At 54.5% G+C, this 24075-nt stretch overlaps 1 protein-coding gene across 1 annotated transcript in view; it reads left to right on the top strand.

Moving 5' to 3' along the window:
• The window catches only part of LOC116656655 (cadherin-23-like), a 159871-nt gene that overhangs the window by 68525 nt on the left and 67271 nt on the right, over window positions 1-24075 (top strand). The window contains exons 7-9 of the mRNA XM_032469914.1: window positions 9868-9873; window positions 11716-11865; window positions 12354-12512. Coding sequence (XP_032325805.1) covers window positions 9868-9873; window positions 11716-11865; window positions 12354-12512 — 315 coding nt within the window. The remainder of the gene's footprint in view (window positions 1-9867; window positions 9874-11715; window positions 11866-12353; window positions 12513-24075) is intronic.

Genomic DNA, 24075 nt, shown 5'->3' with positions numbered 1-24075 from the left:
AGAAGGGCAGGTGAGGGAAGTGGCTAGATAGAGGAAGAGATGGCAGCTGCCCCTACCTGCCACCACTCTGCTGGGCATGGCCAGGCTCCTGGTTTCATCTTTCCCTCAACTTAGTTCTTCATCTGAACACCCTCCACCACCCTTGCCTGCTCTCCCTCTGAGTCTCTATTTCTCTCTTAGTTTTTCATTGAATGGAATCATCTCTCTCTTGCCCTCCTTTCCACTGTCTTCTGATTTTTTCCTCACATCCACACATTCACAGATACACACACACACACACGCAGCTCATTCGCTCATGCATGCATTGCTTTGTCCATTCAACCACAGTTACTGTGTGGCCAATACCTGTGTGCCATGGAAGGCATGGAGTGAGTCAAATAGTTGGGGCTCTTTGCAAGCCTGGGCTTCTGTGCCCGGGTTTGACTTCGGGATGCCCAGGGGCAGCTGAGTGACACTGTCATCAGGCATGGTCACCCATCTGCCTGGAGCCCAATGCCCTGTCCCAGCCCAGGAACCATTCCTTAGGGCGTTTGTGGTGCTTTTGTTCACAGGGCAGGAGCCCCAGGGCTGGGCAGCGCCACTCAGCAGAGGGCTGGGAGCCGGAGAGAGATGAAATCACCACTCCTTCTGGCTCCCAGGACACCCAGGTTCCTGGCCTCTAAATAGTCTTGAGTTCTGCCCCACCCCCCAACCAGACCACTGTGGCAATGGGATTTCTCCCAGCCCCTTCCCTGCCACCAAGGCGCATGGGGAAGGTGGACTCCCTATTGGAGAGTCAGAGGAATATAAAGTGGTGTGATTAGCAGCAGGCAGAGTCCCCTCCTGATTTCCATAAGGCGTTTAGATTTCTTTGCCTTGCCACATTTCTCTCTCTGTGGGAACAGGGAAATGGTTTTAGCATGGTAAATTGACAGAGCTAGGCAGCTGCTCGGTGCAAGACCCACTCCCAGCTCTGCACCCTGCCCTTCCCGCTTTCCTAGCCAGAAAGCAGAGACTGGACAGACCCTGGGCCAGTGAGGTTCATCTTCCTCCTGCTGCGACCCTGCCCTCAGGCCATGCAATTCCTGAAAGAAGGGTCTCCAGAGGAAGGGGAGGGATGATTCTGCACCTGGGGTGGCCTGGGATGCACACCTTTTCTCCCTGCATTTTAGACTCTCCTCCCTGCACCTCTGAGAACACTCACATCCCACTTTAGCCCGCTGCCCAAAACAGAACCAAAACTCTAGTGCAGAGTTCGCCTGTGGAGTGAGAAAGGGGGTTGCAGCCAGGTATGAGGGGAGAGGTCCAAGGTGGCAGATTCTGATCAGAATGGAAGACTTTAGGGTTAGAAAAGTGGCCGCCTGTGCTGGGAGGCCAGGCCACAAGGAAGGAATCATTAAGCTCTCCACTTAGGGCAGGCGCTTCTCAAGCAGGGTCCCATGCAGGAGGGAGGGAGGAAGGATGGGAGGAGCATGACCTGGCTCCCTTGGGATCTTGGGGAGTAGAGCATGTTGTCTTGGAATTAAGAGCTTGGGCCTCATACATCCCACGTGTCCCCTCTGCCCCTTGCACACCGGGTACAAGCTGGTGACCTGGGCAGGAGTCCCTGAATGTGTGCGCCTAGAAAGGTCCCTGTGAGCCCTGGGCCTTCTGCATAAAGCTTGCCCTTTGGCCATGCCCACAGGCACTATTAAGGAGGGTCTAGCCCTCCTGGCCAGTACCCCTGTTTCAGTAAGTACCCACCAGGCTGACTGCTCTGGTCCTTAGAGGTCCAGGGCAGTCTAAAGATTTGGATCCTACCAGAAATGGTTATTTGCTTGGGGCATAGAAATGAGGCCAGAGCAGCTGGTTCCAACTCTGAGGGTGGATACAGTTAGCTTTGCTGTATCCAGTGGACACAGGTGGCACCTGTGACCCCCAGATGGCACCCACCCAGAGCCACAGTGCCCAGGGCTGAGCAGGAGCCCCTGCTCTGCTGTGCGCCCGTCCTCCTGCATATGAGCTGATGGTGGGCATTAGCCTCTGAAGTCAGCTCAGACTTTGGGGAGCACCTATGGTACACGGGAGCTGGTGTGGTTGGAACCAGATGCTTAGACTCTGTTTACCACACCCAGTGCATGACACCTGGGCGGTGGTGCCAACTAACCCCTGCTGGGCTCTCAGACTCACCTCACAGAGTTGAGGACCTATTATCCTGGTTTTCCTGAGACCACCAAGATTTTTAGCATTTTAAGCCCACATCCCAGAAACTCTCTCAGTCCCAGCTAGTCAGCTGGTCAACCAAGGGAAGTGCCCATCACCTCTGGGACAGCTGGTCAACCAAGGGAAGTGCCCCATCATCTCTGAGGCAGGCATGAGAGGGGCCCACTCCAAGGCTCTGAACCTGACAAGTCTAGAACACAGAAGAGAAAAAGACAGCAGAACTGAGCTACTACCGTGTGACGTGGGCTTTGCTGGGTCCCTGGAGTTGGGATTCAGTGCCCAGGGACAGGATGGGAGTGGGGACCGGGAGCAGGAGAGAGACAGGTAGCCAGGTGTAGCTGGGCTTTGAAAGTGTGAGATTCCCCATAGTGCACTAGTGTGGTGGGTTTCAAGTTAGGAAAACAGAATTTGAAAGCACCTGGCATTCATTTACCTTAATACAAGTACCCAGTGCAAATTATAATTCATTTCCCAGGAGACCTGGGGCTGGCTGCAGATCTGATGGGCCAGATCCTTCCAGAGGGAGGGAGAGAGGAAGGAAGGGGAAGTGTGCACATGCAGGTGAGGAGTACCTGTCCGCCTTGCACCCTCTTCTGCAGACGAATAATACACACATCTGCAGGATGAAATTGACAGCTCTCTAGTATCCTTTCTCCAAACTGCCAGCTGCCAATCGGATTGAATTAGATTTCACAGGGGTTTTTGCAGTACATGGAATTCACCAGCAAATTACTCTTAAAGAGGGAAAATCAATCATTTGGAGCAGAGATAAGCTGAAGGCAAGGCAGCCTCGGATTGATCCCGTCTGTGCAGGCGTGTGTGGAATTCAACAGATAACCTGGGGAGAGGAGGGTGGGGTCTGCTGAAAAGAGGGACCGAGGAGGGGGAAACAGAGGAAGGGCCATGGAGGAGGAGGAGAGAGGAAGAGCTGGAGGTAAACGGTAAAGTTAATTGGAGTTAATTAAGTGAAAGGATGGAAAGGGAGGAAAAAGAGAAAATTAAAAGAGGAAGGTGAGAGGGGAGGAGGAAGAAAGCAGGGAGAAGAGGAATAGAAGAAAGAGACAAAAGACGGAGGGTGGGGGAGGGGAGGGGAGAGGAAGGAAGAGAAGGGAGTAAGAGAAGGCAAGGACGGAGGAATAGACAGTGAGCCAGAGGAGCTGGAGCGGAAAGCAATTTGAAGGAGCACAGCAGGTGTTAATGGGCCCTTAGAGAATCATCCTGCCCATGCTTCCCATTTTTCAGGTCAGGAAAACTGAGGCCCAGAGAGAAAAAAGGGCCTGCCCCAGTGAAGAATGGCAGATGCAGAGAAAACCTCAGATCCCTGGTTCCTGACCTCAGGCTCATGCCACTCAAGGGGTAAAAACCACAGAGGAGCTTGGGAAAGGGATGGAGATGGACTGAGAGCCTGAAACCAGGGCCATCCTTCACCCTGACATATCCTGGGAACCCTCTCAGGCCCAGGCAGTCTGGGACAGCTGGCCAACTAGGGGCAATGCCCATCATCTCTGATTCCGGCCTGAGAGGTAGCCCACTCCTAGGGTGCAACAACTGAGGCTCTGAGCCAGGCAAGCCTGGATGGCAGAAGAGAAAGATATAGTAGAGCTGAGCTACCACCGTGTGACATGGGCTTTGCTGGGTCTCTGGAGCAGGGACTCAGTGCCCAGGGAGTGGGGAGAACATAAGGAGACAGAAGGTGACCTGTCACCCAGGAATTGCCAGGGAGGTGCCAACATCAGTTCTCCCACTCTAAAGCTTGGAAGATCCCTGGGGATTGAGGCAGTTAGGGGATGGAGGCAGTGCCAGCTGCAGGGCTTTTCCCCTTATTCCCTGGACTCTGACTTCACAGCACGCAGCCTGGTGCAGTGGGCGTGGGACAGCTTCCCAGGGCAGGCAGGCAGGGCCAGAGTAACTTAGTGCCCCCTTAAGTGTGGGGGGCTGGAGGGAGAAGCAGCAAGTTTTGAGGTGAAGGGGTGAGGAGAGGCTGGCCCCCTGCCAAGGTTCACTTTGGCCCATCTGATTGGAGTTAATTAAGTGAAAGGATGGACAAAGGAGTGATAAAGAATACATCTTCTGTGGACTTTGATTTTCTGCCGCTCAATAGCATGGATTAGATCAACGGAGCACAGTGGAGGAGGGAGGGAGACCCAGGGCCCCCTGGCCAGGATGAGGGGGTCCCCTCACCCCTGCACACATCCAAGCCTTTGCCCTTCTCTGTCTGCCCCTCTCATTCCTGGCCAAGAAGTCAGCGCCTCCCCAGGGGTACCTCCTCCCCATTCCCTCCCTTCTAGGACAATAATAATCACTCTCCTTTATTGAGCACTTACTCCATCCCAGGCAATTTACCAAGAATTTGCTGCTCACCCACAAAAGCCCTATCAGGTAGGCTTCATTCTTCCCATTTTGCAGATGAGGAAGTCAAGGCTCAAGGAGGTTAAAATCATTTGTGCACACAGCTGGAAAGGGCAGTGGCCAAAGCTAGTCTCAATCCGAAGGCTGTGCTTTTGGCCACCACTGAAGCTTAGGGCCTCACACCTTCGAGTCTCTGGTCAAAGGACTCTTCCCTGGCTGGCCTGAGTTCTGGCCAGGGCTTCTGCGAGGGTGGTACTTACTCTGTAGGCCCATCTCCACACTCCAGGTCCCCAGTCCCATTCCCTCCTTGAGCTAAAGGTGTCCCACCAGCCCACAGAGCTCTCTGAGTGCCTCCAGTGGTCCCTGGCCCTTCTCTGTCTTGATTCACAACACTGTGAAGTCCCTAGTCCACCCTGCATGTTTGCAACCCTGGTCTTTCCTCTTCCATTGAAAGGAATTCAGATCCCCTCCAGGGCACATCATGGTTCACAGGGTGGAGTGAGGGTCCCCTAGCATTTGGAACACAAAGGAAAAAACACACAAGGCTCCTGTCATCAGGGAGACTTCCTGTCTTAGGCAAGAAAACATAAACTACATGTCACATACCAAAACCTGGTGGGGCAAAGAGACAACACTGTTTAATTCTGTGGGGTTTGCTTTACTCTCCCCACTTCACAGATGAAGAAACTGAGGCTCCAGGAGTATAGGTGTATTGCCCAAGGTCACACAGCTAGGAAATGACAGATCCTGTTCCCTCACCCTGAACCATGTTCTCTCCTCTGCATCACACCACAAATTCACCAACTCAGCTACCACCTTGACCAATAGCAGAGAGAGATGAGCATCTCCGAGGAGCAAAGTGGTGTCACCATCATCAGGATGGAGAGAACCAGGCAAGAGCCGGAGGGACTAAGGAGGCATCTACAGGCCTCACATCCAGGGAAGGAGTCTGGGAGGTGGGTCAGGCTTTCCTCACTTTGGGGCACCAGGTTGTCTGCAGAGGAAAGCTGTGTCCAGAGAGAAGTCAGGTATCCAGAGAGAACCCTGAGAGCATCCAGGACACCCCCAGGCAAGCCTGGTGGCCTGACAGGGCAGAATCTGCTCCCCAAGAGCAGGGAATGTGGCAGCTGTTAACCAGTGAAAATACCACCTGAACCCTGCGGGGGTTGGTGTGAGCACTTAGTCAGCTGATGGTTGTGGAGAGCCTAGCACGTAATCAGCTCTCAATGCATAGCTGAAAAACAATATTGGGTCAATCACGGAGCCAGGTCTGCTGGCTGTGGGAGCCTCCTTGCGGGGCAGCGTCTGCTCTGACCGCTCTCAAGGCCACCCCTCCGCTTCCAGGAGCCGGAGTGGAGGGGGAGTCGAGGGTGGGGAGGCCGCCCCTTCTGGCAGCTGCTGATAACTTGGGCTGGGGGCTGGCAGTGCTGCCCTCCACAGGGAAGGGGGGCGGTGGGTGGCAAGACTTCAGTCACCTGGAGCAAAACAGCTTGCTGTACTCAGGGTGGGGTCCGGTGGGGAGCTGGAGCGAGGAGTGCTTTCATGCGTCCTTCCGCCTTCCAATAAGTAAATAGAGCCGAACAATCACAGCCCCACGGGCAGCCAGCCGGCTCCCTAGTCCAGTGCAGGGATGGCGAGCGCTGCAACTCAGCTCGGCTCTGGGACCCGCGGCTGCCAGCTATCAGCCTTCTCATCGCCTCTCCCAGCTGGAAGAGAATTTAATCCACCGGGCTCCTCTCCACACACACTGGGAATCCTTTTGAAGTTCCTCTTTATCTCCCTTCCCAACAAAATTGCCCCTGGACAGCTCCAAGAGAGCCTTCTGCCTCTCTGTACACCTCCCTCCCTCCCTGCCCCACAAAGCAGCTGCCCCATCCCCCCACCCATCTCTGGGCCTGGCTGTGCTCGAGGTGGGGAGGAGGCCCAACCCCCAGCCTGGCCCAGTAGGAGCAGGGTCGCTCACTCCACCAGCCTGGGCTCCCCTCCCTTTCACTTTGCTCCCTGACCTTGGGAAAGTGGAAATTTGCCCCTTGGGCCTTGCTCCTGCCTTTAGGAGAAGGTGGGAAGGGTCCTCCAGGGCCATCTTATGCTAGTTCTTTGCATCCATGAAGAGCAGCATTCTGTGGAGGGAGCAACTTGCAGGAGGCCAAGAGAGCAAGGCCCTTAGACTCCATAGGAGTCAGAAACCAAGCCTGAATCCTTCACTGGTAGCTGTGTGCCTTCAACAGGTTACCCTCTCTGGCTTCAGTTTCCCTTTCTGTAAAAGAGGTGAACTGACACTGATGTCACTGCGATGTTGTGAAGATTCTGTTTAAGGTATGGGAAGCACATAGTTGGGGCTTGGTAAAAGGAAGCTGCTGTTATGGAAGGTTCTGGGCTAAGGGCTGCAGGTAATAGGGGTTTTGCACCAAGTAGCGAACTGGGTTAATATTACACACATACATCCTGAGGGGCTGAGGGTCACAAGCCAAGTCCCAGCAGGAATTAGCCCTCTGCGTAACTTCTAAAAGGGGCAGACTGAGCATCTGAGGGAATTTAGCTGGAGGTGGCTCTGGGGTCTAAAACAGCCATATGTGGGGTCCTGACAACTGTAGTGTCAAGCCTGGTGAACTTCCAGCAGCCTCATTTGTTGAGACTCTGAGATCTCACCTGAAGGGACCAGGAAGCCCTGGGGGTAGGCAGGAAACACAGTGCTCCTGCCTGACGAGGGGCTTGCCCTGAGTCTGCACCAGCTTCCCAGGCACCCCCTCCGTCCCTCTGCCCATGCACCGTGCTCACAGCCCCCACCCTGTCTTCTCTCTCCAGCTGCTCATCCACCACATCTTGCTCATCGATTTTCCTCCCTGTTCTCAGACTTGCTCCCTCCCCAGCCTTGCTCTGTCCTGGTGATTCTCAAACATCAGGGCGCATCAGAATGCCTGGAGGGCTTGTGAAAACAGTTCTGGACCCCACCCCAGAGTTTCTGAGGTGGTATGAGTATGACCCCCAAATTTGCATTTCTAGCAAGTTCCTAGGTGATGCGGATGCCACTGGTCCCAGTACCACACTCAGAGAGCCACTGGTCTCCCCAGTAGTTCTCATTTTGGATGCACATTAGCATGAATAACCTGGAGAGCGTTAGGAAATCCTGATGTCTGGTCTCCCCTGCCCCAAGTCTGATTTCCTTAGTCTAGGGTGCGGCTAGTCATGGGGAGCTTTTAAAGCTCCTCAGGTGTTTTTGATGTCTGGCTGGGCTAGGACTACCACTCTGCCTCTCCCCTGCTCGTCCCCCTGGATCCCTGCGGCTGCCTCCAAGCTGCCCTCCGTACCCGGGCTGATGTCTTCCCAGCCCTGACTGTGCAACATGGTTCCCTAGGAGGCATCAGGAAAAAATGCATCTGCCTGGCCCCACCCTTGAGAGATTCAGACACGGTGGCCCTGGGCATCTGTGTTTACTTTTAGAGCTCCACTGGCAATTCTGATGTGCAGCCAGGTAAGGAGGGCTGCGCTGGTGTGATGGCCACCAAGTTCACTTTCCTTTTTCAGCCCCCATGTTCCTCTGCTCCAGAGCCTAGAGTGACCCCCTGTTGCTGCCTCCTGATATGGCCTGTGGTGGGACTCTAGGAGAACAAAGCCTCCCGCTACCCCGACAGTCTCACCAGCTTCTGTATGTGGACCCTTTGCAATCAGCTCACTTGTCTGCCTCCTCATTAATTATTCATTCCCCGCTCCATGCCTTTGCTTAGGCCAGTGGTTCTCAAATGGTGGTCTCAGACCAGCAGGGGTATCAGCATCACCTGGCACTTGTTAGAAATGCAGATTCGCAGACCCCACCCCAGACTGACTAAATCAGATATTCCTGGAGGAGGAGGCAAGCTGCAGTTTACCAAGCCTCCAGGTGATTCTCATATACGCTAAGGCCCGAGAACACCGTGTTTAAAGCCACTTCCTCCAGCTGGAACCCTTTCCCTCATCCATTTTCCCTTCATTCCTCGGGGCAGCCTCTCCTGCTGGCGTTCTCTTAGATCAGGCCCCGGAGTGCCCAGTGTTACCACCTCAGCTTGCTCAGCTAACTCTTCCTGCTGGCTGGAGTTTCAGGGCCTTCCCAGCTTTCCCCCGGAGCTGCAGTTGGGGGACACACACATCAGGCCCTGACCTCCCTTCCTTTGGCCTGGAAGGCACCCTGGTCCTGGAGCTAGGCCTGGACTCTTATCCTCACTCTGCCGCCAACAACCTGCGCAGCCTTGTGGGGTTCATTCAACCTCCCTGAACTCCATTTCCTCCGGAGGGGTTTCCAAGCTCCAGCGTTTCTTCACCTCCGCTCTGGCCGCTGGGAAGAGGATTGCACAGGGTAACGGGTGAGGAAAAGCTGCTGAAGCCTGATCACTTCTGGGCACCTACTGTGTGCCTGCTCTCACGTGGCTTTCTACTGCCCAGCGTGTGGTCTGCTCCTCTGGGGCTCCAGACATCCCACAGCAACCGCAGAGGGTTATTCTGTGATTATTCTAAACAGCAGTCTGGCAAAAAGTAGACGTCCACTGAATGGGTGCTGTGTGATTGTTGTTGGTATTGTCAGCTGTTTGTACAACTACGGAACAAGCTGCAGGACATAGTTTTAAGTGGAAAAAGTCTAACACAGAGCAGTGCGTTAGAGCGCGCTACTGTCTGTGTTGAAGAGGGGAGGCGTAGAGAATGCTCGGGTGAGCATGGATTTCCTGGGGAAAGAGACCCACGGATTGGCAATGGTATGATTGCCCCTGGGGCAGGCACTCAAGTGGTGGGGACAGTGGGGAGAGGGAGACGGTTGTGTGCCCCTTACACTTGCAAACTATGTGACTTTCCATGTCTGTTTATCATATCGTTAAACATTTTCTGTTAGGAAAATTAAAACATGACGGTACTTAGGGTCGTTTCCTGCAGGGGTTCTGTCCAGGTTCCTGGGAGTAGGACAGAGGGACATGGCCTGTCCTCTCCCAGCCTTGCGCCACCCCGCTCTTCCCCCAGCATGAGGACAGAGGGAGCTCAGGGAGACAGGAGCCCCGACCCCCGCTTCTCCCTTCATGCCCTGGTATCTCTTCCTCTGTGTCCTGCCCCCTCCTCTGGGCGTGGGGCTGCACAGACCTCCCCAGGCCCCAGCCCCTGTAGCACACCTCACCACCAACCCCTCTCCTCGGCACCCCCAGAGGCTGTGGCCCATCGGGGGAAAGGGGGCTGTGCTCCTGGGATCCATTTCGGCCCCTCTCCCTTACCCTGACCTCGAATCTCACCGTTTTCTCTCTGGTTCCTTCCTCTTCTCTCCAACTTTTCCGGCTCCTTCTCTGTCTCCATACCCTCTGACTGACCGACTTCCACTGATAGAACCTGGTAAGTGAGCCTGGGAAGGGCAGGGGCTGGGAGGCATGCTGGGCACCTGGGGAGGGGGCTTCATGGGGTAGGGGGGTTGCTCCACCTGCTTCGGGCACAGCTCAGACAGTCCCTCCCTCTCGGGCCCCAGGTCCTGTGGTGGAGAGGCCAAGGTCGGGGGAGGGGGAGGGGGAGGTGTCAGCTGCTCAGAGCTGTCACAGTCCGCCGGCTTTGGCTATTAGTGCCCCTTCGGGCATTTAATTGGTCCCCTCCATCTGACGGATGGATTCCACACCAGGGAGACCTGGAAACTCCACAGCCCAACAGGGCTGGAAAAGCATCACCCTCACAATCTGCAGGAGCCCCTCCAGTCTGGGGACGCTGGAGGTTCCACTGCTTGCCTGGACCCCAAGGTCGGCAGTGCCCCTATTCTTCCAGTTTGTAGTTAGAAGTAGAAAAAACACAAGAGGCCGATGAGTAAATGTTAAAATGCGTTCATTTCACGAATGTATTTGAGCAGCCTGTGGGGCAGCTCCAGGGGTGTCAGAATCTTGTGAATCACAGGCTTCACTGAGGGTGTCCTCTCCAGCCTTGCTGGGACCATCCCTCTCTGACCATGTAAAGGCTTCCAGGTGGCCTAGCTGCCCCTCTCAGCAAGAACAGGTTCTGGAAGGAAGCCCTTCAACATCCCTGGGCAACCAAGACGAGAGACGTGCCTCCCTTGCCAGCCCCGGGTTCAACAGGAATGTGTACCTAGAGGGGCAGTGCTTTGCACTGCCGGGGGAGGGTAGAGCCAGCCGAGCAGGGGGACGTGTCCTCCTGGTGCTGAAAGCCTGGGTCAGTGACCCACTGGGCATCTCAGCAAGGGTCAGGAGAGGCTCTTGACTGATTGGTTCCAAACCACAAGCCACCTGCCTAGGTTGGAGGGGGATAATTTGGGCGTAATTCCCCCCCTCCCCTCCACGAGGTTGAATGACTTTTGGAGCAGGCCAGTCTCGGGAATTCAGTAAGCCATGACCTCCACCTTCTGTGGTGGTTCCTCCTCCTCCTGATCTGGGGACTTGGACAGCATGGAGATATCACATGTTTTATGTGAAAATAAGCCGGGCAGCATCAGAGGGCTTCATGAGTCTGGCCCTTGTTAGAATGATCAAAAACACCCCACCTAGAGTGAGGCCTCCCTACCTGAAACCGTGGTCTTGGGCTGCTGGGCTGTAGCAGATCCAGTGAAGGGCATGGCAGCTCTGCACTGTCTGGGATCCAGTGTCCTCCCAGCCACCACAGCTGGCCACAGTGAGGGGCACTAGGGGGTTTACTTTGCCACTCAGCCATCTGGGTGGTGTCCACTCCACATGTAAAGCCGTGTTCTCCGATTGACACAGTCCAGATGGGAGAGGCAGTGTCCTGCTCTGGCCTCCGTGCCCTCTCCTGTCCAAGCCCACTGTAGATGCGAACTTGCTTCTCTTCCCCTCCTTTCCTGTTCTTTTCTCCATCTCCCTGCCAGGTCTTTCAGCTGGCTGGTGCCTCCCCACCTGGTGTCCCTGGGGCAGAGGAAGGGAGCAGGAGATGGAAAATGAACGAAACCACCTGGAAGGGATATTGTGGGCAGCCACAGGATGATGAAGGCAGACAGAACTGGAGGAGACCTCCAGAGGGACTAGTCATGGGCAGGAGGGTCACAGAGCCAGGCCAGGATCACTCGGGGGAGGCCAGACCATGTTGGGGTTGGGGGTAGACAAGCCCTTCTTTGGCCCCTGCACCTCATCTACCTCCCCCACCAAAGCAGCTCTGTCCCTCCAGCTATGCCCCGGGGCTTGGTCTCCTGTACCCTCTCTGACTGGTTTCTTCTCCATTTTGACCCAGGGCCTGAACAGCATGTTCGAGGTGTACCTGGTGGGGAACAACTCCCACCACTTCATCATCTCCCCCACCTCTGTCCAAGGGAAAGCAGACATTCGCATCCGGGTGGCCATCCCCCTGGACTATGAGACTGTGGACCGCTACGACTTTGATGTAAGTACCCCTCAGTGTCTCCTTGGCCGGGTAGGGGATTTCAGGGGAGGCAGAAGGCCAACACTGTCCCCTTAAATCCCCCTTTCCTACTCTCCCTCTTCTTTTCTTGTGAATCTGACTCAGAAAAGCCCACTGACCTATGATGGGCTGAGCTGAGCATCCTCTTTTCAAGGAGGACAAGGAAATGGCTAAAAACTGAGTGGAATTTTACCTGGTGCCATCATAACCACAGAAGCCCATCAGGAGCCTCTACTGCCCAGCCTCAGCCAGTCCAGCCCCTGTGAGCCCGTCCCTTCCCAGCAGATTCAGCAGCTACCCTAGCCCTATGTGCATTAATGGAGAGACTCACAGTAGCTTACATGTGGGATGAGCAGTGACTTGGACAGATGCTCTGGGTTGGGATGGGCAGAGGCCCCCTGGGGTCTTACGGGAACAAGGGCACCAGGAGCATGCACAAGCTCACCCGGGCCCTTGCTCTGCACACCCAGCTCTTTGCCAATGAGAGCGTGCCTGACCACGTGGGCTATGCCAGGGTGAAGATCACCCTCATCAATGAGAACGACAACCGGCCCATCTTCAGTCAGCCACTGTACAACATCAGCTTGTACGAGAACATCACCATGGGAACCTCTGTGCTGACAGTCCTGGTGAGTCCTTGCTCTGCTGCGGGGCGACTGAGCTCTGGGGTGGAGCAGGGGGAGGCAGCCAGAGGGATTTTGCCCAAGGAGTCTGGGCAGTCAGGGAACGGGGTGCCCTCTAGCCCCCAGAGGCTGTGGTGTTCTGTGGTGCTGATGTATTAGCGCGTCTGGACTCTGCATGATGGGGCTTCTTTGGCCAGGGCAGCAAATGTGGAAAAGGGACCAGCCTGGGGAAGGCTGAGATTGGACCCAGGATATGCTGGTTTTTTTGCCTTGTCCCTGAGAGATACTGAGCTTGTGGGCCAGGAGCCCTGGACCTGCTCTCTAGTGGGGACAAGGTGCCAGCTATTTCTGGGGAGGGTGACCCTCTCTATCTGAGCACAGGCACCAGGGAAGAATGGACTCTTTGAGGGTACCTGGGCATCCCCAGCTGCCTTTGGCTGGGACTTTGACAGGGAGCCCCTTCCAATGTCCATTGGTATCAGTCAACACTCTGGGTTGCAAGGGCCAGACACCTTTAAGTGGTTCAAGCAAAAAAGGATTGGCTCATGTAGCTCAAAGTGTACGTGATTTCGGGCATGGCTGTATCCAGGCACTCAGTCGAGGAGGAATCTGACTTTAGCACCAGGTTTTGCTTTTTTGTTCTGGCAGAGGAAAGATACCAGCACCACTAGGCTCACTTACCAATTTATCAACCCCAGTGGGAAAAAATATTCTTCTCCAGGAGTTTCAGCAAAAGCCCCAGAGCTGATTTTCATTGGCCCAGCTTATCGGGCCATCCTGGACCCAATCACTGTAATTCTGATATACTAGCAATGGGTCATATTCCCAGCCGATGGAGCCAGGGGTTGGGACAGCCCCATTCAAATTATATAAGCTGAAAATGAGAAAGGGGATGTTCTATAGGGGCTTCTGTTCTCAGAACAGAGAAGGTTGGTTGCTGAGTCGATCAAAGTGGTAGATGTGTGCTGCATGAGTTCAGGGGCTTGCCCATAGTAGGTGCTCAGTAAACGTTATGAAATTTAACTTGCTGCTGCCCATCCCTGCCTGCTGAGGCCCCCAGAGTCCTGCCATTTTTTGCTCTATTCTCATTCCAAGCGGAGACATTGCCTGCCAATCACAGGCCCCCTACCCTGAAGTGTGTTTACTCTACAGACAGATGGTATGAAACTGTATTGAACCCCTAGGCCCTTCTCATCTGACAGTTATTAATACTTCAACCAGATGTTCAGCTAGGCAGGCCGTCAGACGTAAACAGTAAGTCTGCTGTTGCTGTCTCCCCACCCACTTCCCCAGCCTGTGGCTCTGCTGACTTTCACCAAGGTGTTCCCTACAATCAGTCACCTGGTGCTGGAGGCTCTGGGGGCCCAGCTGAACAGCAAGTGCCAGAGGGTCTGGCCTTCTGGACCCAAAGAAAGCGTCTTCAGCCCCCCAGCCATTTTCCAATGTCAGGGTGAAGGACATCCAAGCAGCCTGTCCCCCACAGGGCCTGGGACCATGTGGTAAAAGATTAAGAGGCCCAGGCTTGGCTGGTGGCCGGGGGATTCCTTCCTGTCATTCTGGCTGGAGATGGAGGGTCTCACTTTGTAGCCCCAAGTTCTCGTGGCCCTAGCAAGGATTGAGGGAGCCTGCGGGCAGGGGTAGGGTGTGAAGTGTGGGATGGCACACCTCTTGGCTAATGGCCAGCTGCAGGTGCCAAGGATGATGTGTCAAGCCTGATCCCATCTGGGGTTGGCATTGGAGAGTAGGTTCTCAAACTGAATTTCCTCCAGCACAGGAGCAATTCCTGGGCCTGTATGCTCCCCTGCCCAAGATCCCTTTTCTAGTCCCTCTCCAGATGTTTAGCAGATGTGTTCAGCCTCCTCTGGCTGCCTGAGGGTCTCTTCCCAGGGCTGGATCATCTGGCCAGCCTCCAGTTCCTGGGTGTGTCTTGTCCAAGCCCTGCCCACTTTCCTATCAACACCCTAGCCCCAGGGCTTGTGGAATTGTGCAGATGTGAGGGGGCTATTTCACCCAATGGTAAGCTCCAGCAGCAGGGCTGTGTCTAAAAGAGCTCAGGTCCTCAAGTGAACTGTGGGCCCTGGCTCCCCACCTTCACTGGTCTATCCACATTGCCTCTAAGGAGCCTTCATTACTCCATCTGCAAAGTGGGCATGACCCCCTCTGAGGCTGCTGTAAAGAGGTGTGCATGACAGGTGTGAAAACAACCCCTGATGACCCCCACTCATTGCCATCTCCCAATCTCCCCAAGGTGCTTCTAGTGCTCCCGCCAGGTGGCAAGTTTCATGGCCACACCCACCACCTAGCCCTGACCAGGCCCCTCCCACCCTGCCCTTCTCCACTCAGACCTGGGGTCAGCCTGATCTCTCTGCCTCCTTTGCTCTAAGAGGGGCTGAAGTTATAGCTGCCTGCTTAGGGACTGTGAAATTCCTTCTCCCTGACCTTTTCTGGGATGTTATTAAAATGTTTCATGGGCAGTTGTGTCAGAAAAAAATAAAGAAAAGGAAAATGTTGTAATTTGCACGGAAGGCCAAGGTCAAGCCTGCTGCAAGGAGCCTGCCTACCCCCTTCCCCTGGCAGATCTGGTTTCTGTGGCTCATCACCTGTCCTGGGGGAAGCAGCGGTTCAGTCATGAGGTGGGGAAGCTGAAACAGGAAGGGGCTGTCACCTCCAGCCGGGTGTCCCAACTGCGGTGGAAGGGCTTGATGTCTCACCTTCTTGCTCCCTGGGGCTCCCCCAGCCCAGGTTTTGAGGCCCTTACAGCCCCTAGTTATAAAACAATGAGTTTCCATTGGTGGAGGGGAAAGCGGGAACGCAGAGTTCAAAGGCTTAACCTTGAGCCCTGACTCTGAAGGATGACCATGTAGGGGCACGTGTACCCATATATGTTTGCTTTGGGGGGGGTGTGTATGCATGCACACAGGCATGCTTTTAGGTGTGTGCGTGAGTGTGCATGGAACTACATGTGTATATAGAGATGTATATATAACACATGTTTGCGTAAGTAGGTTCCTATATGATGCTGGTGGCTCCCCATCCTTTTAGTGGTATGGTTTGTTCCCCTCTCATATCCTCAGGAGGCTCTGATTCTTGCCTTCTGATCCTGCCTCCAACTGGACAATAAGAATCAGTGGGAAGGCTGTGAAGTGTCTTCCTAGGATTCTGCTGGGCTTGGGGCAGCCCTATAGCCTGGCGATGGGTCTCTGGGACCTAGCAGGGTTTCTAGGTGCTGCTGGACAAAGGGAGAGCGATCTCACCATTCATTCATTCAGCAAATGTTTTTTGAATACTTACTACATGTCAGACACATGGTCCTGAGGACACTGATGATGTGAGTCTTGCCCTCATGAAGTTTAGTCTCTTGGGAAAGAGATGTTAGTGCTAAGAAATGAATCATTACATTAAGTATTACTTGCTATGATGGAGAGATCAGGGAACTATGAAAACCTGTAACAGGGCACCTGACCTTGATTGGGATCAGGGAAGCTTTCTCAGAGGCATTGGCAATTGAGTAGATGTTAACAGGTGAGCAAGTGGAGGTAAGCACATGGGAGAAAGCACAGGTCCTCACATGTGCAAAGGCCCTGTGGCTGGAATGCAGTGAGGGAGATATGCTGTGCAAGGAGGTAGAGTGCTGTTCTGCAAAGCAGCTGGGGCTCAGCTGTCTGTCTTCCACCTGAATTGTGCCCACCCCAAACGTAACTGTCAGGCTGCTGTTCTGATAGTGGAGAGGTTTCGTATCAAGCCATCCACACCCTCTTACCTGCTCCATTCTGGTGGCCCATGACTGGCATTTGGAAACAGCTGGCAGAAGTTGTGCCCAGGATGTGCAAGGAGCCAGTTTGTCCTCCTGCAGTATGAAGATTGTATCCCCAAATGTGTTATTTCCATGTTCTCCAGCAAAGTGAGAGAGGGACACCGAGGAAGAGCAGCAGCCAGAAAGGAGGTGACTCCTGGGGCAGGTCTTACCGAACTCCAAGGCCATGCCTCCCTGCTCCAGGGGGGATGGGGCACAGCAGGGATGGACTGTCAAACAGGATTCTCCTCAGGCAGCAATCAAAACAAGAAGGAGAGGTCAGAAGGGCCCTGCTGGGGCAGCTGCGGGGGCCCAAGACCAGCTCAGAGTTTGCTCAGCCCTGGAGTGCCACCCCCAGCTCCAGGCAGACAGAATGGCCTGTGGGGGCTGAAAGGCATGGCTTTTTCCCCTCCCTGGCCCTCTTCCCAGCCTGTCCTTGGGAGGCTAGTACCGTCTCTGGCAGGGCTCTGAATCCTGTTCTGTTGGGGACCAATCTCTCCTTCTCTGGGACTTGATTTTCTTCCCAGTTGGGAACAGTAGTGCCCACCCAGCTTGCATTGGCTGGGCTTTTGGGAGGCCTCAGTGCAGTGATGTGATTGTAAATGGTTAAGGGTTTACAGACCTAAAGTGTGGGGTTTTTTTTTTTTTTTTTTTTGTACTATCATTGACCTTAAAGGGCCCCATCTGTCCACACTTCAACTTGTGTTTCAGCCCAGCTCTGCCACAGTGGGCCCTTGACAGGTCACTGAGCCTGTTTCCTCTGCCACCTGGGAAGATACCTGACCGGATCCTAACTGGGAGGGTTGTTGTGAGAGTTCAGTAGAGCAGTTGGTGAAGACACTCAGCGCCGAGTCTGGTCGGGAACGCTCAGAAAATGTCAGCAAGTCATGCTGAGCCTCTGGGCTGAGCTTTCATAAAGCGAGGACACACTTGGAGTCATGGTCCTGCCCCTGCAGCCTTGTGACCTGAGCCTCTGGGGCCCCAGTGTCCTCATTATAAAGCAAGATGATTGGGCTGGCGCTGCTTCAGGGCCTTCTGGCTCTGTGGGGCTTAATTCCAGCTCGCTCTGCCCAAGAGGAAAGGTTGGTGTTTGCTGTTGAGTTTCACTTTTGGCGACATAGATATGCTTCCTGCCCTTCGAGGGTCCCTCGCCCTCCCACTGTTCTCTAGAGCTCTCCTGCCTGCCCTCCCTCTCCAAGCCCTCATCTGGAAGTTTGGTGAAGATTCCAAGGTGGTCACTTCCCCACTCCTGGAGCTTTTCCTCTCCAGCAGCATCAACAGAGATGACCTGCTGCTCTTTGTCCTCTTCTCCCTCCTCCCCTGCCCACAGCAAACGCCACTAACACCAAAATGAAAAGGTGTGTTGTGATGTCACTGCCCCAGGCTGACCCTGGTGAAGGCCAGCCTTGATCCTGGAAGAATTGAAATGCAGCATGTCTCTTCCGTCAGCGGGCAGGCTGCAGGGCCTCCTCCCCAGCCCTGTGATCCCTGCAGGCTCAGGCCACACCCCCTCCCATGTCACTGATGCCAGGGAATTTAACGTGGGCCTCACCCAGGTGCTGGGAACCCGATAGCCCTGCCAGGTGTTCAGGGAAGGCCAGCGTCCTGCCTCGGCCCCAGGAGGTGCTCCCCGATCCCTCTGGCCCCTCGCACGAGGACTAGCTGCAAGGGTGAGACGCCTCCCACCTGCGCCAGCACCTGCAGGAGGGAATTTTAGGAACAAGGCTTTGAAACCAGGGAGATGCATGTTGAAATTCTGCCCCTACCCTTGCTGTCTCTGTGACCCTGGACAGATGCCTGATTGTGTCTGACCCTCAGTTCCTAATGTTTGCTGCGAGGATGATAGTAATAACATCTATCCCGTGATTAAAAGAGATGGGCATTTAGAGAGCTCACGCGTAAGAAAGCACTGGGTGGCTGATAGCTGTGATTGCTGGTGCTGTGGCTGTATTCTTAGCCACCATGAAGCTCACATCTTATTTGGGGGTTGGCTCTGACTTCACTGGACAATGGGTCCTCTCACTTGACACTGGTGACTTCTTGCCTATGCCCGACCCTGGAAATCTAACACTCAGGCCCCAGCCTCAAGTAGCAGAAGACAGAAAGGCTAAATGAGGAGGCAGCAGGAGGCCCCAGACTCTTGGTGGAGGCAGACAGCAGCCGTGACAGGACGGCTGGCTTCCTGGTTGTATGGCCTGGGCATTTGCTTGCGAAGCTGGCTATAGGAAGGGCCCACCTTTAGTTTGATGCTCTGCTGTCATCATCTTGAAATTCTTAATTTTTGAACAAGGGGCCCTGTGTGTTCATTTTGCACTGGAAAATTATGCAAATTATGTAGCCTGTCCTGGCTGCAGGAGCTTCCTTATTTTCTGCCCAGAGGAGCTCTGTGGGTCCCCGCTGTTTTTATCTGTTCCCACATTCCGTCAGCACTCGCCTGGTAACTGCTTGCTTTGTGCCCGGCTCCAATCTTGTTTTGGCTCCTATTGCTGCGGGAGAAACCACCCCACACTTGGTGGCATAAAGCAACAGCTGCTCTTACATTCATGGGTTAGATGGGTCAGGAATATGGACAGTGCCCCGCAGGGAAGTCCTGCTCTACTCCTTCAGGTCTGGGCTCCTCCCTCTGGTGCCTAGGCTGGTCTGGCTGGAGGACTGACTCAGCTGGACCGTAGCCTGAGCCCCTGCTCCATGGTGCCTCTACGCAGCACGGGCATCTCAGGCATGGGGCTGTAGGGGGAGCACCTCAGAGGAGTCCTCTGGGGAATGAGTGTCCCAAGAGAACCAGGCAGGAGCTGTGTGGCCTCTTCTGACCTAGCCTAGAGGTGATGGGGCATCATTTCCACTGAATTCTATTGGTTATAGTGAGTCTCCAAGGCAGATTCAGATTTAAGAAGAGAGGATGGAGACCCTCCCCAGGTCTCAATGGGAAGAATGTCATAGAATTTGCACAAATGTCAATGTCTTAGACTCACTTAGAGCTCACTCTAAGTCAATGCCCTTTTACTGAGATGCTGTACATGAGCATGGTGCCGGGAGACAGCCGGTTCCCTCTCCTTCTCCTGGACGTTGTGCAAACATGAGCAGAAGGGGGAACCCTCCAAATCCTGTTTTCAGCCTGGTAAGAGCTCTGTGAATAGTGGGAGAGAGAGAAAAGAGAGTAATCCCAGGCGCTCCCTGGCTGGTACAGTTCAGTGCCCTAGGCCTGGATCGGCATTCAAGGCCTCCACACCCCAGCCCTGTGATGCTTTCCAGCCCTCTGCCCCACTACACCCCTCATACCCCTTCTCTCCTGCCTGACCAGTTTCCCCAGCTTCCCTGCATACCCTCTGCATTTCCTCTCCACCCCATCTAGCTCTCCCTCCATCCTGCCAGAGCATCACCAGCCTCCCCATGAGAAACCATCTCCCTCTGGTAACAGACATGTTCCCGCCTCACCCAAGATCCTCCCTCCCCTCCCCAGCTCCCCTGCATGGCCACACCTCACTTCCCCAGGCTGCTGTCACCACTCCTGTTGGGGCCAGCACGGCTAATGTCCTTTCCTCCCTCCTCCACAGAGAACCTCCTGAAGGCAGGTTCTCCTGTCTGGGTGCCCCCATCCCTGGGATGTGTGGCACCGAGTGGGTTTGACTCCTGTGGTCTGCTGTGTCTAGGGAAGCTTCCTGGAAGAAGGGATGTGGGCAGAGGTCTCAGGGAAACTGAGGCATGGAAAGGGTTAATTACAGACCCAAGTTTACCCAACGAATCAGTGGCAGAGATGTTTGTGTGAATCCAAAGCCTTGTACCCCCACGTTGCACTATGTGTGCCAGGCTCCCATGCACCCCCTCTGGTGATGGGCACATGAGGAAAACTGCTGAACAGGGACCCCTGAGGCCTGGGCTGTGACCACAGACTTGCTGTGTGACCCTGTGCCAGCCTCATTTCCTCTCTGGACCTTGGCCTCCTGCTCAGTCCAAGGACAGGATAAGCCGGATGCCCTCTGAGTTCCCTTCCTAGGCCAGGTGGGGTCTGGGAATGCCGACCTCAGCCCAGGAACAAAGGCAAGGGGCAGGACAGTACAATGATCACCAGATTCCAGGATCCCTTGGGCCTCCCTAATCCTGAATAGGGCATGTGATTCCAAGGTCAGGGTTGAAATGTGCCCAGCCCCACAGCCTGGCTCTGCAGACAGGTGCACAGGAGCTGACCCTGCTTCCTTGGCTGTTGCTAGCAGGGCCCGGTACCCTGTGAGCCCCTGTGTCTTCCCTGCAGAAACCTCCCCACTGCCCTTCCTAGAGCAGGTCTCTGCATTCTCTGGGAGAAAGGGGCCCCCAGTTGCAACTACCATACTCTGCATTCGGTGACTGTTTATCATAGGCCTGAAATGATGGCAGTGAACGAGACAGACAAACATCCCTGTATGTTTCCAGTGGTGGGATGGATGATGGATAAGGAAATACGGTGTGTGTCAGAGGGAGATAACGTGCTATGGGGAAAATACAGCGGTTGCAGGGAGGAGCAGGGGAGGAGTGCTGGGTGGCATTGCTACTGTGTTCTACCAGGTGGTTAAGGAGGCCAGGCCTCTCACAGAATGTGGTGGTAGACCGAGCCCTGAAGGAAGCCAAGGGGAGTTTGAGCTAAGGATTCTGGAAAGAGCCCCACCAGGCTGAGGGAGCTAGAGTTGAAAGGCTTGAGACAAGAGCCTGGTGATGAAGATGGAAACCCAGAGAGGAGGAGGGAGGACCAGAGGAGTTCAGGAGGTGACTGACGAGGACAGCATGGGGATTCCATTCGAGGTGACTGCGCTGAGGGGAGCTGGGTGGATCACTGAGGCTGCTCCATGGAGAACAGGCCAGTAGGACGGGGCAGAGTGCGCCGGGGGAAGCGGGAGATCAGGCGGATGAGGACACCTCCAACCACGCAGCTGGCAGTGGAGGTGGGGAGAGGCAGAAAGTTCAGGAGCCCTCCCTCTGCCCACCCTCTCCCAGCCCATGCTCAGGTCTAGTCAACAGTTTCACCCTTCTCCCCTCAAGACCCAGCAAGGCACCCCCATCTTCATCCCCACCTGACTGTCGCGTGCGCCCTGCACCTTTACAAACACTGAAGTGAGTAGACAGCCTCAGCTTGGAGTCCTGCCTCAGCTTCTCACCAGCAGGTTGGCTTTGGGCAGGTTACTTACTGTCCCTGGGTTTCAGCTTCCTCCTCTAAAATGGGGAGAGTAATTGCCATCTCAGCAGTGATGTAGAGTCACGTGTGGAAAGATGGTTGTCTAGAGCCCACACTTGTGCTCTGACGGGGGTAACAGCCCCCGCTGCATGCCAGGCGTCCAGGGTTATCCAAGCTGCTCTAGAACAGTGGCCTCTCCCTGCTTCTGACAGCATTGCTTCAGCTTGATTCTATGATTGTTAAAGCTGGTGACAGAAATTGCCACCATAAAGTATCAGCCAGTTTCGGGGATGATACCACCACCCAATGGGTAGACCCCGTCCAGATGCTTTAGCAAAACCCAACAGAGATGGACAGGTCAACATGGGAATGAGCAGAAGCTGGACTTCCTGGCAGCCAGGTCTCCTCAGCTGCCCTTCCGCTCCCAGAGGATGGCCCCCCTCCTTGTGCTCTCTCTCCTCACCCCCTCTTGACACCCCTCACCGCAGGCATCTTAATTGATCTCATTGTTCTCCAATCCCTAGAGACCTGAGACTCCAGCTGTGCTTAAACAGAACAAAATCTCTTCCAATTTCCCCACCGTTTAAAAGAAAATTGAATTCTTTATCTGCAGGCTGGGGAGAGGAAGGCTAAACACACGCACACGCACATGCACACACGCAAATAGTAGCCACCCCGGCCCTGCTCCCAAGCTGGCCTGGAAGGCTTTTGTAGACCCACCCTCCCTCATTTTGGAGGTGTCTAGGCTGTACTTCTGGGCCCCTTTAATCTGCTCTTGGGTTCGTCTCCAATCAGAGGGGCCGGTGCAATGCGGGCCGGGCGCTAGGAGGAAGCTGAGCTGGCTGATGGTGATTGACGGGTCCAGGTTCCTCTGTCTGTCAGGCCTCAGTGCTCCTCGGTTGTGTTTATCTCTTTAATCTAAATATCAATCCGTAAAACCAAAATGGGATGGAATGAGAGGTAGGACAGGCGCTAAGGAGACAGAGAGCAAAAGCAGACACGCACACGGTGGAGAACACAGCTGGCTGCTGCCTGCCTGCTGCCACCCCGGCTTCTGGAAGGAGACTCAGTAGGGCCTATGGATTGGGAGGCTGCAGGTGGCTGCCTTCCACTGGCTAGGGCCCAGGTCAGGATGGAGAGCTGGGGCTCTCCTACCTCTGCTCTGAAGTGGATTGTCCCAGACCTTGTTTAAGGTCTGATGGGTTCTGCCACTGAGTGGCCCAACTACTTGATTTTTGGCAAATTGATCTAAAGTCCTGTTTCCTGTGAAGCCTTTGACGCCTCCCTCATTGGCACATCCAGAGTCTCCCACCCCTCCCAGCAGCTCTGTCTGCCTCTGACCTTTGCCAAAAAACTGAGAGGATGCCGTTGTCCATCATTGCAGGCCTGGTGAGCGTGTGTTGTGAGCTTCGTAATTGCCAAGCATTTTATGGTAGGTTATTTATCTCTTCTGTCCCATTGTACAGAAGAAGGAAATGGAGGCCCAGAGAGGTAAATAACCTGTCTGGGGCCAGCCAGCAAGTGAGTGACCAAGCCAGGATTCAAACGTGGGTCTGACTGATTCCAAAGCCCCTGAGTCCCCCTCCCGTTTGCTGGTCACCATCAGATGCCCGCTCCCACACTAAGCTCCAGCCTGTCTGGAATCAGCTGTCTCCAGAGTCCGGGGAGATGGGCCCAGCGCTGGTTGGGAGGTGGGAGCCACTCAGTCACTGGGTGACCTTGAGCAGGTCCCTGGATCCCGGGACCTCGGGGTCCTCATCTGTGAAATGAGGGGTTGTGCTGGAAGCTCTCTCAGGCCCCCTGTGCCAACAGCGTGTGACCACCTGCCCCCCACACCAAGAGCTATGATTCCCTGTCCTCTGCGGCTGTCAGTCACCCTTCACTAGGTTAGTGCTGATTGTTCCTCTCAGGCAGTTGCTCAGAGAACACCAGAGTGAAGAAAATGGACCCCCTGGGTGAGGGGACAATGGGTAGCTGTGAGAGTGGCCAGGGCCAGAATGAGTTCGCAAATGCAGTAAAGCAAATGGCTGTACCAAGTCCACCTGTGCCATGGGCCAAGAGGGTTAGGAGCCCTGGGACAGAGTGACAGGGGAAGGACAAGCCCTGAGCAGCCACCAGGGCCTAGGCCTGGGAGCAGTGGGAGAAAGGCTCAGGGAGCAGGGAGGGGCGCCCACAGAGGTGAGGGAGAAGTTGAGCTGGGCCCAGGGGTTTGGGGTGGCCTAGTCTTGCTGCATAATCCTTGTGGAAGGGATGACAGCTGTGGTTAGCCGTCACCTTGTTCCTGGAGTGACTCAGAGTCCCATATGTCCATTGGTTTGGGTAGTGCTTTTCAAACTTTTTTTTTTAACCATGATCCATAATAAAACTACATTTAAATTCATGACCCAGAATATACACACATGTATATGTATCTATGTATAGGAAAAAGCACTATTTCCCTCCTATGTGTGAATACACCCTAGTTCTATTTTATTCCACTAGATTTCATTTTTTTTGAAGACTTTTAAGATCTCCCCTCTTAGCAACTTTCAAATATACAATAGAGTATCATTAATTATAGTCACCATGCTGTACTTCGCACCTCCGGAGCTTTTTTATAACTGGAAGTTTGTACCTTTGACCTCCTTCACTCA

The sequence above is a fragment of the Camelus ferus genome, chromosome 29, assembly GCF_009834535.1.
Source record: "Camelus ferus isolate YT-003-E chromosome 29, BCGSAC_Cfer_1.0, whole genome shotgun sequence".
NCBI classification, from domain to species: domain Eukaryota; kingdom Metazoa; phylum Chordata; class Mammalia; order Artiodactyla; family Camelidae; genus Camelus; species Camelus ferus.
This window is presented reverse-complemented; position numbering and strand designations above follow the sequence as displayed.